Consider the following 15,923-nt stretch of genomic DNA (forward strand, 5'->3'; position numbering starts at 1 on the left):
TCCAGACTGGATAAGGAAGCGAAGCGTATGGGTCTGGTGGTGAACGAGGACAAGACGAAATATCTCCTGTCGTCAAACCAACAGTCAGCGCATTAGCGTCTTGGCTCCCACGTCACTGTTGACAGTCATAACTTTGAAGTTGTAGATAATTTCGTCTACCTGGGAACCAGCAATACCAATGTCAGCCTGGAAATCCAACGCAGAATCACTCTTGCCAACAAGTGCTACTATGGACTAAGTAGGCAATCTCGACGAACAAAAACCAAACACTACTAGTCTCTCATCATTCCCGTCCTACTTTACGATGCAGAAGCTGGGACGATGTCAACATCCGATGAGACGGCATTAGGAGTTTTCGAGAGAAAGGTTTTGCGGAAGATTTATGGTCCCTTAAACATTGGCAACGGCGAATATCGCAGACGATGGAACGATGAGCTGTATGTGTTATTCGACAACATAGACATAGTCCAGCGAATAAAAAGACAGCGGCTACGCTGGCTAGGTCATGTTGTTCGAATGGATGAAAGTGCTCCAGCTCTGAAAGTATTCGATGCAGTACCCGCAGGTGGAAGCCGAGGAAGAGGGAGACCTCTACTCCGATGGAAGGACCAGGTGGAGAGGGACCTGGCCTCGCTTGGTATAACCAATTGGCGCCAAAATGCCAGAAGGATTGATACGTGGCGCGCTGTTTTGGACTCGCCTATAACCGCGTAAGCGGTGTCTACGCCAGTGAAGAAGAATAAGAATAATAATTATGAATTTAAATAGTAAATTCAATTAATCAATAATAAAAAAATATAAAAAAATAATATTAAAAAAAATTAAATTAATTATTAATAAATTTGCATTTAAAAACTTAAATGAAATTTATTAATCATAAAAAAATTAGAAAAAAATATTTAAAATAATTTTTATTAATTATTATTTATATTACTAATAATAAAAAATAATTAAAAAAATTAAATTAAATTAATAATTAAACATCTGCAAGCAAGAAAACTGCAATTTTTCTAGTTAGTTATTTTTTTCCAGTTTATTGTTAACTTGAGTTTACATATTATATGTATAATATAGTTCAGATTAAACTATAATTTAGATATAGAAATAGTTTTTTTTTTCAAAATTTGATTAAACTGTAAATTAATTGCTTAAAAAATCATTTAAAATATTTAAAACTATATTTTTTTTAGAATTTTATTCAATTTGCTTAGTTAGTAAAGGCATTGAAAGGCTTAAAATTATATAATTTATTTTTTATTTGTTTAGTTCGAATAAAACATTTTTTTGCTGAAATTAAATGCTTAAATAGTGCAAACTTCTTATAAGATTTTGGCACCTTCATATACATGCTTTGTTATAGGTATTGAAACCAGTTCAAAAACCATTTTTAAGTTGAAGTAGTTTGCTTGAGGAAACCAGTTGTTAGGTGACCACTGAAAACCTGTTTTAACTAAAAAATTCAAAATTCTAGTTTTTCAAATTAAATATAGTATTTTTTTTTTTAATTTTCGAAAAAGAGCGGCAAGTATTTAGGACACACAGGATGCATTCTAAAAAGTTAGTTTAATGTTTCTCAGATTTTTCAGGATTGTATACAGTTTTGGAATTTACCAAATCAAATTTTAAACTTTTTAATGAGTGCGCCTAGATATATGCTAAGTTTTGCAGTGCTGTGATTATATTGGATTGGATTATTCGATCGCAATTTTTGTAGATTTTGATTTTAGTAAGAATTAATCATTATACTATTTTTTGGAATATATAGTTATACATTTGGCATTTCTGGGAATTCCAACAATATATTTTTGAGACAAATTTGTTACGGGTAGTAAGAGTTATTTTAGTTTTTACAACAAATACTATAACAAACCTTAAAATGTAAATGGAAATATTTTCAATTGGCAACGAGGAAGGAATATTTATAAAATTCAGACAATTTTATGGCTCAAATTATTTAAATTTGAAATTGAGTTTTATATATTGTTATCTACAAATTATAGGTTATGTTCAAATTAATTAAATTATTTAAATTTTGAGCTCAGTTATATGTATCGTTATCCACAATTTATAGGTTATGTTCCAACTTATGAAATTATTTAAATTTTGAGCTCAGTTATATGTATCGTTATCCACAATTTATAGGTTATGTTCAAATTTGAATGATTATATATATATATTTTCCCCTTTTTAGCAGGTCCAGCCTGTTTCTTTCAACAATTTTAAAAGTTCTATATTCAATAGAGTTACTTTTGTTTTTTTTTTTCTTTAATTTTTTGTAAATTATTACTATTATCGTACTCATTAATTGCGCTTTCAGCAAGCATATTATTGACAGCAACTACTCTACGAAAGTCTCAACTAGAATTACAACTATAACAATAACACTACTACATAGTAGAATATGGCGACTACATAGCAACAATACATAGTATATAGCATTACTATAACAACAATAATTTTGTAAATATATATGCTAATGTGTGTTTAAAAGCTATAAAGCGTTATAATTTACGCATTTAATATATCAACTACGCAACAAGCTACATTTCAGCATATTATTTTATAGTAAGTCTATTTTTATAGTAAGTCTATTTTTATAGTAAGTTATATGTATGTATATACTAAACAGTAATTTATATATTTATATACATATATTCAGTTGCATTTGCTATTGTTGTTGCAGAGATCATTGCTTAATTTTAGATTTTTTGTTAACTGCAGCACGTAATTTGGTACGGATATTTGTAAATACGTTTGGTAGTTGTCAAGCACAAAACTTTTAGCAGTTTTTTCCATTATAATATTGTAAATATATTACGCAGTATAGCATTTAGCTTTTGGTAGACTTTTAGATTACTTTAAAATATATGTTTGTGTTAGTATACTTTATATATTATTTATTTTTTTTTTGTATATATTTGTACATATGAATATTGTATGCTGTAGTTTATAGTAGTATATATTCGTTTATATTAATTATTTTTTATTTTATTTTTAATTGGCTTTTAATCTTTAGTAACTTTAATTTATTATTTATTTATAATATATATTTATGTTTTTTAACTATTGCCAGTTTATTAGAGTTTAATATACGCTTAATTGCACTCAAGCGTACAATAATTTATTTCTAAATCAGTTTTTGAAAATGTATAGGTTAGAATTTACTAGCAAATTTGACTTAGTCAGTAAGTAGTTTAAGTTATTTAAGTAATAAGACAGAATTGGAAGCTAAGTTTTTACAGTTCATTTTATATGCAAACTTTTTTTATAGAAAAGTACCGCAAGTTGCTGTGAAAGCATAGAAGAAAATATTAATTTCACGTCAAACATGCTGATTTGGCCACTCTCAAATTTTCTACACTGACACTACTTTTATTAAATAAAACACTTCATACCTTTAAACACGCACATTAATCTTGTAAATTCTTTAACTTGCGGCATCCACTTCATCCTGCTGCTTAACACCCATTAATTCTTGCACGATTTTATATTCATGACATTGCGCACACACCAGCCGTCCATTGGATTTATTTGCGCGCTGCGTTTTGTCATGACACACAATGTGCACTAATTTTAAATTTTTCAACGAGAATATTTCCAAAAAGTACTCTAACACAGAAATATCAATAACGCGCTTATTATGTAGTTTGCACTTGCGTTGCGGCTGCTCCACTAGTTCGCGCACATTCTCAATTAACGCCGGCAATATGGAACGTGCCAACTCTATTTGATGATCTAAATTCCACACTTGGAAGAGTATGAGATTTTCACGCGATGCATATGGATTGATGGTGTGCTTGAGCGTGCAACAATTACCGTTATCCGAGTAGCTGCCTTGACAGTAGAAATCGCCAAGCTCAGTGCAGAGTGACACCGACCATTCGTCCAGTATTTGATGGCGTGCTGTATACTCTTTGATGACCTGACGCAGGCGCTTATTTGGCAGCATTGCGCTGGCATCTGTTTCATCGTCGAGTTGTTGTTGCAGTAGTGCATGTTTTTTCGGACACTTGCGATCGAACAGCATGGAGAAGTAATCACAACCGATTAGCAGATAACGAAATTGCTCTAAGACAGCATCGATTGTGTGGCGTGCTTTTAGATTTTGACGATACAGTTTATTGCGTGTTAGTTCCTCCTTCGTTTTGTAGTAGTAGCTACGCATGCGATCTTGTGCACGCCGTGCCATGGCCTCCTCCTTGGAATTGCAACGTTCCTCTTGTCCCTCAAACCATTCGCTATGTTGCGTACGCAGACTTAGCTCGGTTTTACTATGTAATGCCTGTTTATTGCTTTCGAGCGCTTGTTGACGACAGATTTTACGATTTTCATAATCTGTAATCATTTTGCGAAATTGTTCGGGGTTTTGTTCAATGAATTCATATATGATATCGGCAACACGGAGTAAGGGTGAGTTTTGACGCAGTTTTTCGAATTCAAAGTCGGCATCTGGAAGTGGTGTGTGTTTAGGTGAAATGAGGTTTAGAAATATTCGCACATATACGCACCTGTTGTTATGATCTCATCCGGTCCAGCCACAATGAAAAGCGTTTGAGCTGCCAATGTTTGAAAGTAATCTTCGTCCGATACTTCAAAGCCATCAGTAGAAATATACAACCTTAAGTCTTTAATCTGTAAGCAAGGCGATATTGGTTACATATAAAAATTAATATTACCATCAATGTCATTTCAATACAAAAAAAGGCAAGTTAAATAGTGTCAAGTGTGCAATTGAAGGACATGACCTACGATTTGTTTGCATTAAAGACCATGGCCGAGATAAGAATGCCGCACCACTATGCATGATAACAACACTAAGCAGTCACACTGGCCAACAAGGTCACACGGCCATGAGTAGCAGCAAAAGGAACAGATGAAATGTGTAAACCAAAATACATAAAGTTTATTGGCCTTGAACGGGAAATTGCACAGGGTTGCCAACTGCAGTTAGCACACAAACAAGGATACTATTCCAATTCAAGATTTTCGTAAATCAACAGTCTGACAACCCTGCTGGCATACGCTCAGGGCTACACGTACAGCTGCTATGAATGAATGTGTGCTTGCTGCCTTCGTCCTTCATAGTATTCTCACACATTGCGCTTCAATGCAACATCAAGAGCAATAGCAACAGGTTGTATTGTATTGACTCACAGCTTTACCAGCACGATTCAGCAGTTGTTGTTGCGGAATTTCGCGCGCCCGGTTGTGGGTCATGCGCACGACGCCTTGACATTGAATTCGATAATTGGAAAAAAACTTTCTTTTTGCACAATATGGCACTCAATGCCAGGTTTTTGGCATAAAATGCAACTAGAATTCGCGGAAATTGCTTGCCATTTGATTTGCTATAATCATACATAAGCCTTCCAGTTAAGCTGGCGCTGCAAAGTTGTCTAGCACTTTAAGCTGGCTCATTTTGGCGCTGGCAATGGCATTGAAAACTGCTAGGTTGTTGATGGTGTGGGTGTTTGCAAATACGCTGTGCAATCAAAGTGTATTCAATGAAAACGTACGACGCAATTTCTACCAAAATATTGATAACTCGCATATTTATGTACTCACAGGAAACTTTAATTTCGCCTTGTCCTTTAGTATCTGTAGTGAATTTGCACCAATGCCGTATTTTTTAGTACGTTCGTTGTCTGTTATTTTGTAGCCTTTGATTTGTGGCGGTGCAGTGGGTTTTTGTGCACAATTTTCTGTGATTCCAATTTTACCGCAAACACCACCATCTTTATTGTCTTCAGATTTCACGCTACGCGTTGTTGGAGCCATTACGTCTTTGAAAAAATTCAGCATACTGAAAGTTGTAATGCACAAATGAAATTAAATACACATTGCTAATATAATCACTGCGTAATCTGACTTGCCTTGCAACTTCCTAACTTGGCTCTAGCCAAAAACGATTGATCTGTCCTCCACGTATACCACTGGCACAATCAATTTGACTTCTCTGCTATGCTGCTCCACTGAATTTGCGCTATTTTCAATTACATACAATGAAGTCGGTCGTTGTGTATTGGAGCCAGAATGAAAAACGTCAAATTGGAGAAACAACACAAAGGAAGAAGATTTGTATTCACTGCGCCTGCGTTCTCTTTCGACGAAAAAATTTTTGTTTGTTTACATTTTTGTTGCTGCAAAATATACGAATTGGATGTTGGCGTTTTGAGAGAGCGAATATTTACACAACAGCGTTGTATATGAAAGATGAATTGGAATAATATTTTTATTTTCTCCATAATAATTTTATAGATATTTGAAAATTATTATTATTTCTTTATAAAGTTATGAATAATTTAGAATTTCATTTCAAAACTATAACAAATAAAGAACAATATGAATTTGAATATTTCTTATAAGAATGCACTTTCCATGAGCATAATTTCTATTTTCCAACGTTCTCCAACACTACAGACGAAAAGCGAGCAAAGAAGAATTGCATAAACAGCTGTTCACTAATTTGACATTCGCAAATTCAGTAAATGCGAACACAACTAATTACAAGATGTAGGAAGTGAAATCTAGCGCGCCCACTGGAAAATATTTATCTATAATAAATTGTGTGAAACTCTAGAAAAATGACAAACATATAGCCTAAATGGTACTTCAGCAAACAAATAAGTTAACCGGTAATGCGAACATAATGAGTTATTAAAATATAGTTTAGGCAAAATGTGTGAAAATTGCAAAAAAAATTTAACAAAGTTGTGCCACGCAAACGCGACGGGTGAAGTCATTGCGGTCGTGAATAGTGCTTAACAATTACTCAATAAGAATTGTAAAATAATAAAAGTTACGAAATTCAATTGATAAAACTGTCTATACAAAATAGAAATCTGATAAGAAGCAATTGGAATTAAGTAGTTAACAATTCGGTGGAACAGGTGTATTTAAGTGGAAAACAATATATACACCTTAAAACCTGTTTTAAACGCTATATGTGTATGTATGTTTGAAATGAAAATTGCAGTAATAATTGCAAGTTAAATACTTTACTTGGTGCTTTTATTTGTTCTTATTTGTGTGTAGTATTTTAGCTTTTCTGTTGTCGTGGCCAAACAAAAGTGAAGTGTTAAATTGCAGTTGTAGTCGAAGAAAGCTTTATATTTTTTTGTTTACTTAATTAAATCGTGAATAAATTTAAAAACACTTGTCCTAATTTAAATGTGATTAAAAATCAGTAAAGTTGGTGATTAATTAATATAAATATAAAATTTACGCTTGGAAGTTACCAATTTGATTAAGTAATTGCCGATCTTGGCTCCATTCTCACGACAGTCGGTTTTTCGTAACCGGAACGTACTCTGATTTTTATTTGGACAGGCACAGTGACATCTTCAGCATTCCTCAAAATTATTTCAGGAATGTTTTATGCCGCAAAAACAACAACAACAACCAATCATGGCTCTGTAGCATGACTTCTAATTAATTACCAAATTTTTTTAATCTAGAGATTAGAAATAAAAAAAAATTGTTCAAATTTTAAAGATCACTTAAAATAGAGAAATCAATATTAAATTATACAAAAATTATAATGCCTAAATTATATAACTTTTTAACAGTAAAACTGTAAAAAAAAAATTTTCAAATTTTAAAGATCACTTAAAATAGAGAAATCAATATTAAATTATACATAAATAATAGTGCCTAATTATATAACTTTTTAAATCATTACTTCAAAGAAAAGTATAAAAGTGTAAATTTGACTTTTATAAGTCTTAGTTCTAATATTTATTTAAATTTTTTTCTGTTTTAAAATTTCCGATCATTTTCAAGTATCTATTACTTAATTTCAATTTGTTAGCATAACATTTGTTTATTTAAAAAATTATAGTTCGAAGTTTTATGTGATTTTTATTTATTTATTTACAAGAATATTGAAGCTATAACTAAATTATAGAACAATATATTAAGTTAAAGCTATGGCATCTGGGGCCTTAAGCTAATATGTATGTGAGGATATATAGTAGTGCAGTTAATTTAGGTGGGATGGAACATGTTAGCGTGAGTGAAAGATGTGAAGGAATAGTAAGTTATAATTTATTGTATAGGTTACAAAACTTTAAATAATTTATTAGTGTTATTAAGTTTTTAGTTGAAGGGTTTTTGAGTAGGTTTGAGGGTGTTGGATCTGGGAGTGACAGTCGGTAGATATCGAAGAATGTGCATGAATCAAGGATGTGTTGGGTACTAATTGTCTGACTATTGCAAAAGTTACATATGTTGGACAGGTTTTTGTCAATTAAGTGTTTATGTGTGAGATTATTGTGTCCTAGTCTTAGTCTTATAATTTTTGTTTGGTCTTTTCTAGTCAGAGAGGTTGTATTAATTTTTAAGTAGTCGTTGACTGTCTTGGAGTTTTGTGATATATTTGAGTACCATTGTGAAGTATTGTTGTTATAGTTTTGGTCTTTTTGGAGGAAGTGAGATTTTAAGAAACATTTTATGTCTGAGAAGAGTAGGTTGGGTGTAATAGTGAGTGGTGCGTTTAGGGCATTTTTAGCTGCCATGTCAGCACATTCGTTGCCGGTTATCTGTACGTGACCTGGGATCCAAATTAATTTTAACTTATTTGGTTTCTCTAGTAGATATCTACGAATTGAGTTGGAGTAAAAGTTTTGGTTGTTAACATTTTTTATCGAGTCAATAGAAGAGAGGGAATCGGTGCAGATTGCGAATTTTCCTGGTAGTTTTGTGGCGTATTTGATAGCTTCGTGAATGGCTATTAGTTCGGCAGAGAAATTTGAGCTGTAAATGGGTAGGTGTGAGATTCTTATAATTTTTCGTTTGTTTACGATTATGCTGTAACTGACTTTGACGTTGATTTTTGAGCCGTCCGTGTATATGAATTTGAAATTTGGGAGTTTTTCTATAATTGCGTAAAATTGCTTTCTATATACTAGTGGAGGGGTATCGTTTTTTTTTAAATGAGCTAGATTTGTGTCTATTGTTGAGTAATCCAGTTTCCAGTGCGGAACTTTAGAGTTTATAGAAGGTTTAAAGTTTAATGGGATATCGAATTGTTTAGCCAAATTTGTTATCCTATTTAGGCAGGATGGTGTTTTGTTGATTTTTTTTGGGGGGATTTTGGATAGGAGCGCGGGAAGGGGGGATTGGTCGTTGATTATGACTGATTTTATAAGTTTCGATGTTATAAAATCTCTATTGATGTTCAACGGTAGGATATCGGCCTCGGAGTATAGGGATATGATTGGAGTTGTTTTGAAAGCGCCAAGGGCAGTGCGTATACTAGAGTTGATGGTTGAATTCAGTTTTCTTATAGTCGATTTTGGCGCGTATGCGTACAGGTATATGCCGTAGTTAATTTTTGATATAATCAACGCTTTTACTGCTAATAGTAATGACACTGTGTTGCAATTGTATTTGGTGCTTGCGAGGCATTTAATGATGTCGAGTCGTTTTTTAAGCGCGGAAACTAGGTAGTCGATGTGACTATTCCATTTATATCTTTTATTAAATATAAGTCCGAGTATTTTTAGGTTTTAACAATATTCACAAATTATAGGATATTTTTAGATATAAAAATTAACAATAATTGCAAACAATAGATCTGCGCAAAGTTCTTAAATATATAAATCAGCTAAAGTGAATCTAACTGGTGACTGACATTCAGGCGAATAAAAAATTAAAAAAAAAATAAGTGCGAGTACAAAAGAACATCAGCGAAGCTGACATCAGCAGACTCCAGCTCATCAATGCCACTACTTGTGCACACACAAAATAAGACAAATACAACAACAAGCAAACAATTGGCATAAATTACAAAAATAAACAAAATTTATAGCAAAGCAATAAGCGAGACGCTGCTGTCGTTAACATGCTGCGAACTGCTGATGCATATTTAAATTACTAACGCGGGCAATTAAAAGCAGAACAACTGCGTTGAGCGGAAGACGGCGACAGCCAATCAACGGCAAACGGCGGAAAGTGTCGAAGCCAGTAGCAACAGTAACTTAGCCATTTGTTGACTGAACAAATTAGCTTTGGTGATGTTAAAAATATACTTGCACTCTAGAAAATAACACAATATGAACAAAAAATGTAAAATAGCTAAAAGCGTAACAAACGCTCAGAATTAACAGCACCACTTGCCTGTGTAAATACCAAAACGATACAAAGTCAATTGGATTAAAATCGTAACATGCTCTCCAAATAGCCAAACAAATAAACGACGCGTGTGCCCAAGAAGAGACCACACGACGACTAAAATACCAAAATACCGCTCTCTGCCTTTTATTATACAATATTGAATTTAAATCAACGCTCTCTGCCTCCAGCTCTCTATTTTTGGTATTTTCGTGTTATTTTTTTCTACGCGCAGCTTGTTGTTGCTGCTTACATATAATACATATATATTTTGTGCGTTCTGTGCGAATGCACTAACACACTGCCATGGTGGCCGATAGCGAATTACAGCTACGCGATTTCGATGGCGAAACCGAAGACTCTGACTCCGAGACTGAATTGCTCATACGCCACAGTGGACGTGGTGGTGGTGCGCGCCAACAAGCGAAACGCGGCAGCATTGCCACCTCACGCTACTATCTCCATGATTACTCAACAGCACAGCCGATGGCAGCGGCGGTGGCGTCGTCGTCATCATCGTCGTTGTCGGCTACCAACATAGCGACGGGCTTCCTTAGCAATTTGTTTGGCAACACAACGAACAGTCTTGGCCGCGCTGCCGGGCAAGTACGTCTCAGAAATGAACGTAGTCGCGAGCGCGATAAATACGCTGCCTCGAGTGCAAGAACGCAACAATTACACGAGCAACAACAACAACAACAGAAACAGCAACAGCAATATCAGAAACAACAAGCCAGAACAACGGCATTTAGTTTTGGCGGTTTCAATACGGGATTGGGTACGTCTGCGAAACTGGCGAAATTGGCGCAGACAACGCAAACGTCGTATCGCGGTAGTGGCGGTGCGACGAGCGGTAGCGGTAATGTGGCGGCACCACACGGTGTCACCGAGTCTGTAGCGCTCGGTGTACGTAGTAGCCAAAGTGGTGGCGCACACAAACGTTATGATGCGGCGGGCGCCACAAACGCGGCGAGTGAAAGTGCCAGCGGGGGTGGCGGTATGGGTGGTAGCGCGGGTGTTGTGCTACAACAGACAGTATTGGATGCTGAGAACGGTTCGACGACCGTCTATTACCAGAAGAATCGACGACGCAGTAAACGCAGATCGTTGGCGAATCTTTGCAAAATGTGCCTGTGCGGGTGAGTATCTACATACCTATTACGAGATGAAAAAGCCATAAGTGTGTTGTGTACAAAAAAAAAACAAGTTGTTTGGAAAAATACAGAAAAACATGCGCATAATTTTACTTTCCCTTATTTATTTACGCGTAAGCGCAGAGCCTGCCACACAAACCACACACATACATACAAATGTATGCTTATAAGTGTCTTTAATACAAGTAAAATGCAAATGACCTGATATTATAATTTTTATAGCTCGTAAAACAAGCTATAAAAACGCCTTAGTAAGTGAGTGAGTCTGTGCAACGAAAAGAAAAAAAAACATAATAATCTTAATAACAAAAATTGTTAAAAACGAAAAGCGAGTGTGGCTCATTAGCGCGCACCAAAATTACATATGTGAGAATTTGTTGTTAAAAAATTATACAAATAAAATTAGTAAAAATCGTGTGCTACTTTCCGAGTGTTTACATACCGAACTACATCTATGTACAGAAAAAATATGGTTTTAAATAAATAATAAACAAATTTCAAACTAAAAATCTTCAGTTAAAAATAGTTTGTGTGCTTAAATACTAATTTATAATAGAAAAATTGTATAAATAATTCGTTCATCATCAAGAACTGTGCTATAAAAATTATTTAAAACCGCTGAGCGTTGTGTGAAATTTATGTGAAATTGAGAAATTGATGTGTAGTTGGATATTTAAAAATCAGCAAAAATTCCAATAGTTTGAATTATGCTGTGCTTTTTTGCAAAAATTATTAAAAATGTGTTGTTTATAATGAAACTGAAATGAAAACAAATTGAAAAGAAAATACAGTCAAAAAACAGTAACAGTTATAATAAAATTAAAAAAACGACAGTGTGAAAATATACAAAATATGCGTCAAATTTATTTTTTTTTATACAAAAAGTAGCATTTTATATAAAAAAGTGCAACAAAAAATTAAAAAAAAAAATAAGTTTTTGATTGTTATGTTATAAATTATAAGTACAATTGAATTACCCTAAGTCCATAATCACCATAATCCACACAAGAAACTTCGTGTTATATAGTATTCGAGTTATGGAAGGTAATTTCTATGAAATTTGACTTCTATTGCCATTTCAAGAGTTCCAGTTATGGAGAACTTCGAGTTATAGAAGTATCAGTTAAGGAAGTTATATTATATTTGTATACGCGTATAAATAAATACATTTATTTGTGCTATAATTTATATGTTATACTGTTAAAAAAAGTCAACAGTGCTGCTGAATGTGTGTGAATTTCTTAGAATATACAGTCGACTCTCGTTAATTCGAAACTCGAGGGACTCTTGAAATATTACGAATTATCGAGTGCTTGAAATATCCAATGGTTCGAAATTTGTGAGAGAAAATAAATACAACTTCGAATTATTAAGTGTTGGTTAATTTTTATTTATTAATATAAAAATGACAAGAATTAAGAGGTACATTCGTGTACATACATGTATTCGTAATGTGAATTGATTAATCTCTCGAAAGAACTTTGTTATACTGGTTTGCTTTAAAGCACAATTCTGCTGCTCACACTGCTCAATAACTTTTTTAAAGAGAAAAGTGCCTGAAATGCTTTTTCATCACTTTCGTTTTGTAGACAGAAGCTTTGTGAGGTATCAAACGAGGATCTTGCTTCCATAACTGACACTTCTGCCAAAGGTTCCGATGTATCGCCCTCATCTTCATCGCTACTTTGGGTATCTGTCGCAGATAAAATTTTGCCATCGGTTAGTGAACCTGAGACAGCAACAAGTGGATGAACAAAATCAGAAAAACTCACACCGCAATCGTCATCATTTATACTTTCTAGGGCTCATAACTAACGCTAACTTTTAATCTGCATACCAACGAAAGAGTAACAGTAACTGAATAACTAAACAAACCAATTCGTGAGAAGTGTGTGCGTCAAATAGTCAAACTAATCATAACAAAAACAAAGGCTCGTGTATCTTGATACAAGTTTGAACTTGTCGCAAAATGTACTTACAATCTTTCCGCCTCTTCTCTCTGCAACTTTGAATTATCGAGTGTTGGACGCTTATGAGTTCGAATTAACGCGTCGTTTTGTTAATTAACAATGATTTTTTCGTTCGAATTACCAAGTGCATCAAAATGTATTGATTTGATTCGAAATATAAAGAGATTTAGTAGGGAACTCGTGACAACTTTGAATTATAGAGAGGTTCGAAGTATCGCAGGTTTGAATTAACGAGAGTCGACTGTATAACTATGCAAATAAGGCGCTTAAAGTTTACTATAAAAAAAGTTGTGAAGTTTAATTTCTTTGCTTTTCTTATGACATTTGACTAGATTTCGTATCAAACTGAAGAATTGCAGTATTATATCTCAAATATGTTATAGAAAACTTTTTTGTAAATACTTTTTTCTGTTTAGTACACTTTGACCAACTTCTTATAATTTTAGCAATTCAAATACAGCTTAAAAAATGATTTAATTAAAATTCAAAGTAACTAGTTTTTGCAAAAAAAATTATTCGTCTTGAAGGTGCCATAATTTTATGGCAAACTTTTTTTGTTGTATAATAATATTTGCTTGTTTAAAACGTTTTAAAAGTAAATACTTCTTACAAAAAAATGTACATATAAATATAATAAAAAGTAATGTGTTGCAAAAATGAATAAATTTCTGGTTAAAACATTTTTAAAAACTTACTATAATTTTATAGGAAGTGAAATGCTGCATAAATTAAAACTAGTTTTTATTTAAAATTGAACGTAACTACTTTTTAGAAAAATAAATCGTTTTGAATGTGCCATAATTTTATAGCAATAATTTTTGAGAAAGAATAATGTTTTATAAAAATGAATAAATAAAAAAAGTGTATAAAAATTAATTTAAAATTATAATTCTTGCTGTTAAAACAAATCAATATCATAAAGAATTAAAGCTAAACTCGACTTCGAGAAATTCTTGGTTTCCGGTGATTGTGCTTATCTTCAGTTCATGCAAAATGATTATGTTTTATGAAAAATATTAAAACAGATTATTATGAATTCTCACAGCATATCGCGGGAACTGTGAAATTATTTGGAAATATGCACAGCACCAATTTATGCACAACAGAGTTGAAATTCTGTTTGCTATAAAATTACTGCAATGCGATTTGTGTATTTGTTTTTGTAATTTATATATGCTGATTGTATGTTATTTTTAAATACCAACACAATCTAAGGTTGGAATCTGTTGGCTAAGCGCGTGTGTGTGTATGCGTGTGAGTATTAAAATCCAGTTTGGCCTGTTTCGCGTGGCAATGAAATTTTGTTACGTTCACGTTTTCGGCGTTCTTTCTAATGATTTGTGTGTTTGTAAGTGTTGCCATTGTATTTTTTTTTCATTTCGTTAATTATTATTTGATTTCAAAATCTCGATTTGATTTCCAGTTTCAAGGTCAAAGCGGTGCGCCGTTAAATTTGTGTGTATGTGTGTGTTTCATATGAAAACGAGCTCAACAGAATTTTGTTTACGAATTTTATGATTATCTTTTAATATTTTTCATATTTTTTTATAATTTTTGTTAGTGTGTCTCATCAGCCACGCCAGTAAATCGCCAAATTTGAAAGCAATTTAGGCTAATTTAGAGTTATAAAGCATAAAGTAATCATAAACCAAATACCCCACACGTATTAAAGCAATTTACCATAAACAACAAAAACAACAAATCGAATAACAACAACAACAAAAATTTAACGTTCGCTAATGTTTCATGCTTTCGTAAGCTGCTCATTCGGCTGCTTCTTCATTCCGCTAACGCAAACCAAAAAGTTTTTGCCCATTTTCTCTCTACCTTTTGTGTGGCACATTCTAATCGTAAAACTATACTTTGTTGTTTATTTTGTTGTTATTTAAACGTTTCGGTGGCTGAACGTGGCCCAGTGCTTAAAGAAACATACAAAAAATAAATAAAGAAACAAAGAAATAACAACAAAAAAATTATCTAAAAAGCTTATTTAAAAAAAAAAAATAAAAATAAGTGGATACATGCCACCATGCGTACAAATAACATTAGCCACAATAACAACAACAAATACGCATATTGCTACATTCGCATTTCACGTATTTGTACCACATTTTCTCCCCCGTCGACAAAAACCCAGTCAGTCAGTCAGTCAGTCAGCCCCACGTTCAGCTGCAGAAGTCGTAGCAACCGAAATGTGAAGATAAAGAATGTGCTTTGTGCAATAACAAAAACAATATACGAGCGTAAAGTTTCGCTGACGTCGGCGCGTCTCCTCAAAACGCGACTTGAGCAAAGCGTCTATCGCTGAAGTCGGTTGTGTGCCATTGTGTGTTTCGAATTGAATTGAATTAGAAATGCGAGGCAAATAGAAAACTGAAGACAAATTGAAGTTCAATAAAAATATTTTTGTTCGCTTTTTTACCATTTGGACCGATGAAAATATTACTCTAATAAGTTTCAGTAGTCGATCATTCCTCTTGGAAAACTTTTTCGTAGGTTTTTGAGAACCTAGACTGATTATAAATTAATTTAATTATTTTACTAAAAAAAAAAAATTTTTCTCTATTTAAATTTTTAAAATATTTTTTTTTCTTTTTTACTTATATTTTTTTAATTTCTTTTAATTTTTTTATTTTTTTTTTTAATTTTTTATTTTTCTTTATTATTTTGTTTTAATAAATCTATC

At 33.1% G+C, this 15,923-nt stretch overlaps 2 protein-coding genes across 4 annotated transcripts in view; one reads left to right on the plus strand and one right to left on the minus strand.

Moving 5' to 3' along the window:
* Window positions 1-6,316, minus strand: part of LOC105219401 (DNA fragmentation factor subunit beta) — a 102,759-nt gene extending 96,443 nt beyond the window's left edge. For 2 of the 3 annotated variants that reach the window (XR_008470517.1, XM_054227694.1), the window contains exons 1-4: window positions 5,874-6,316; window positions 5,566-5,803; window positions 4,509-4,632; window positions 3,396-4,449 (exon numbers count right to left, since the gene is read on the minus strand). Coding sequence is in view for 2 of the 3 variants with exons in the window: in XM_054227694.1 (XP_054083669.1) it covers window positions 3,428-4,449; window positions 4,509-4,632; window positions 5,566-5,802 (1,383 nt within the window). In the remaining variant the exon portion in view is untranslated. Of the gene's footprint in view, window positions 1-1,014; window positions 4,450-4,508; window positions 4,633-5,565; window positions 5,804-5,873 lie in introns of those variants that run through there. The other variant, XM_011195509.3, reaches the window with a different exon arrangement.
* A 196-nt stretch (window positions 6,317-6,512) lies between these two features.
* Window positions 6,513-15,923, plus strand: part of LOC105219400 (probable phospholipid-transporting ATPase IIB) — a 38,023-nt gene continuing 28,612 nt past the window's right edge. Inside the window, exons 1-2 of the mRNA XM_011195506.3 lie at window positions 6,513-6,635; window positions 9,576-11,252. Of these exons, the coding sequence (XP_011193808.1) occupies window positions 10,420-11,252 (833 nt within the window). The 5' untranslated portion in view covers window positions 6,513-6,635; window positions 9,576-10,419. The remainder of the gene's footprint in view (window positions 6,636-9,575; window positions 11,253-15,923) is intronic.

Source organism: Zeugodacus cucurbitae, chromosome 3 (genome assembly GCF_028554725.1).
Source record: "Zeugodacus cucurbitae isolate PBARC_wt_2022May chromosome 3, idZeuCucr1.2, whole genome shotgun sequence".
Classification (NCBI taxonomy): Eukaryota; Metazoa; Arthropoda; class Insecta; order Diptera; family Tephritidae; genus Zeugodacus; species Zeugodacus cucurbitae.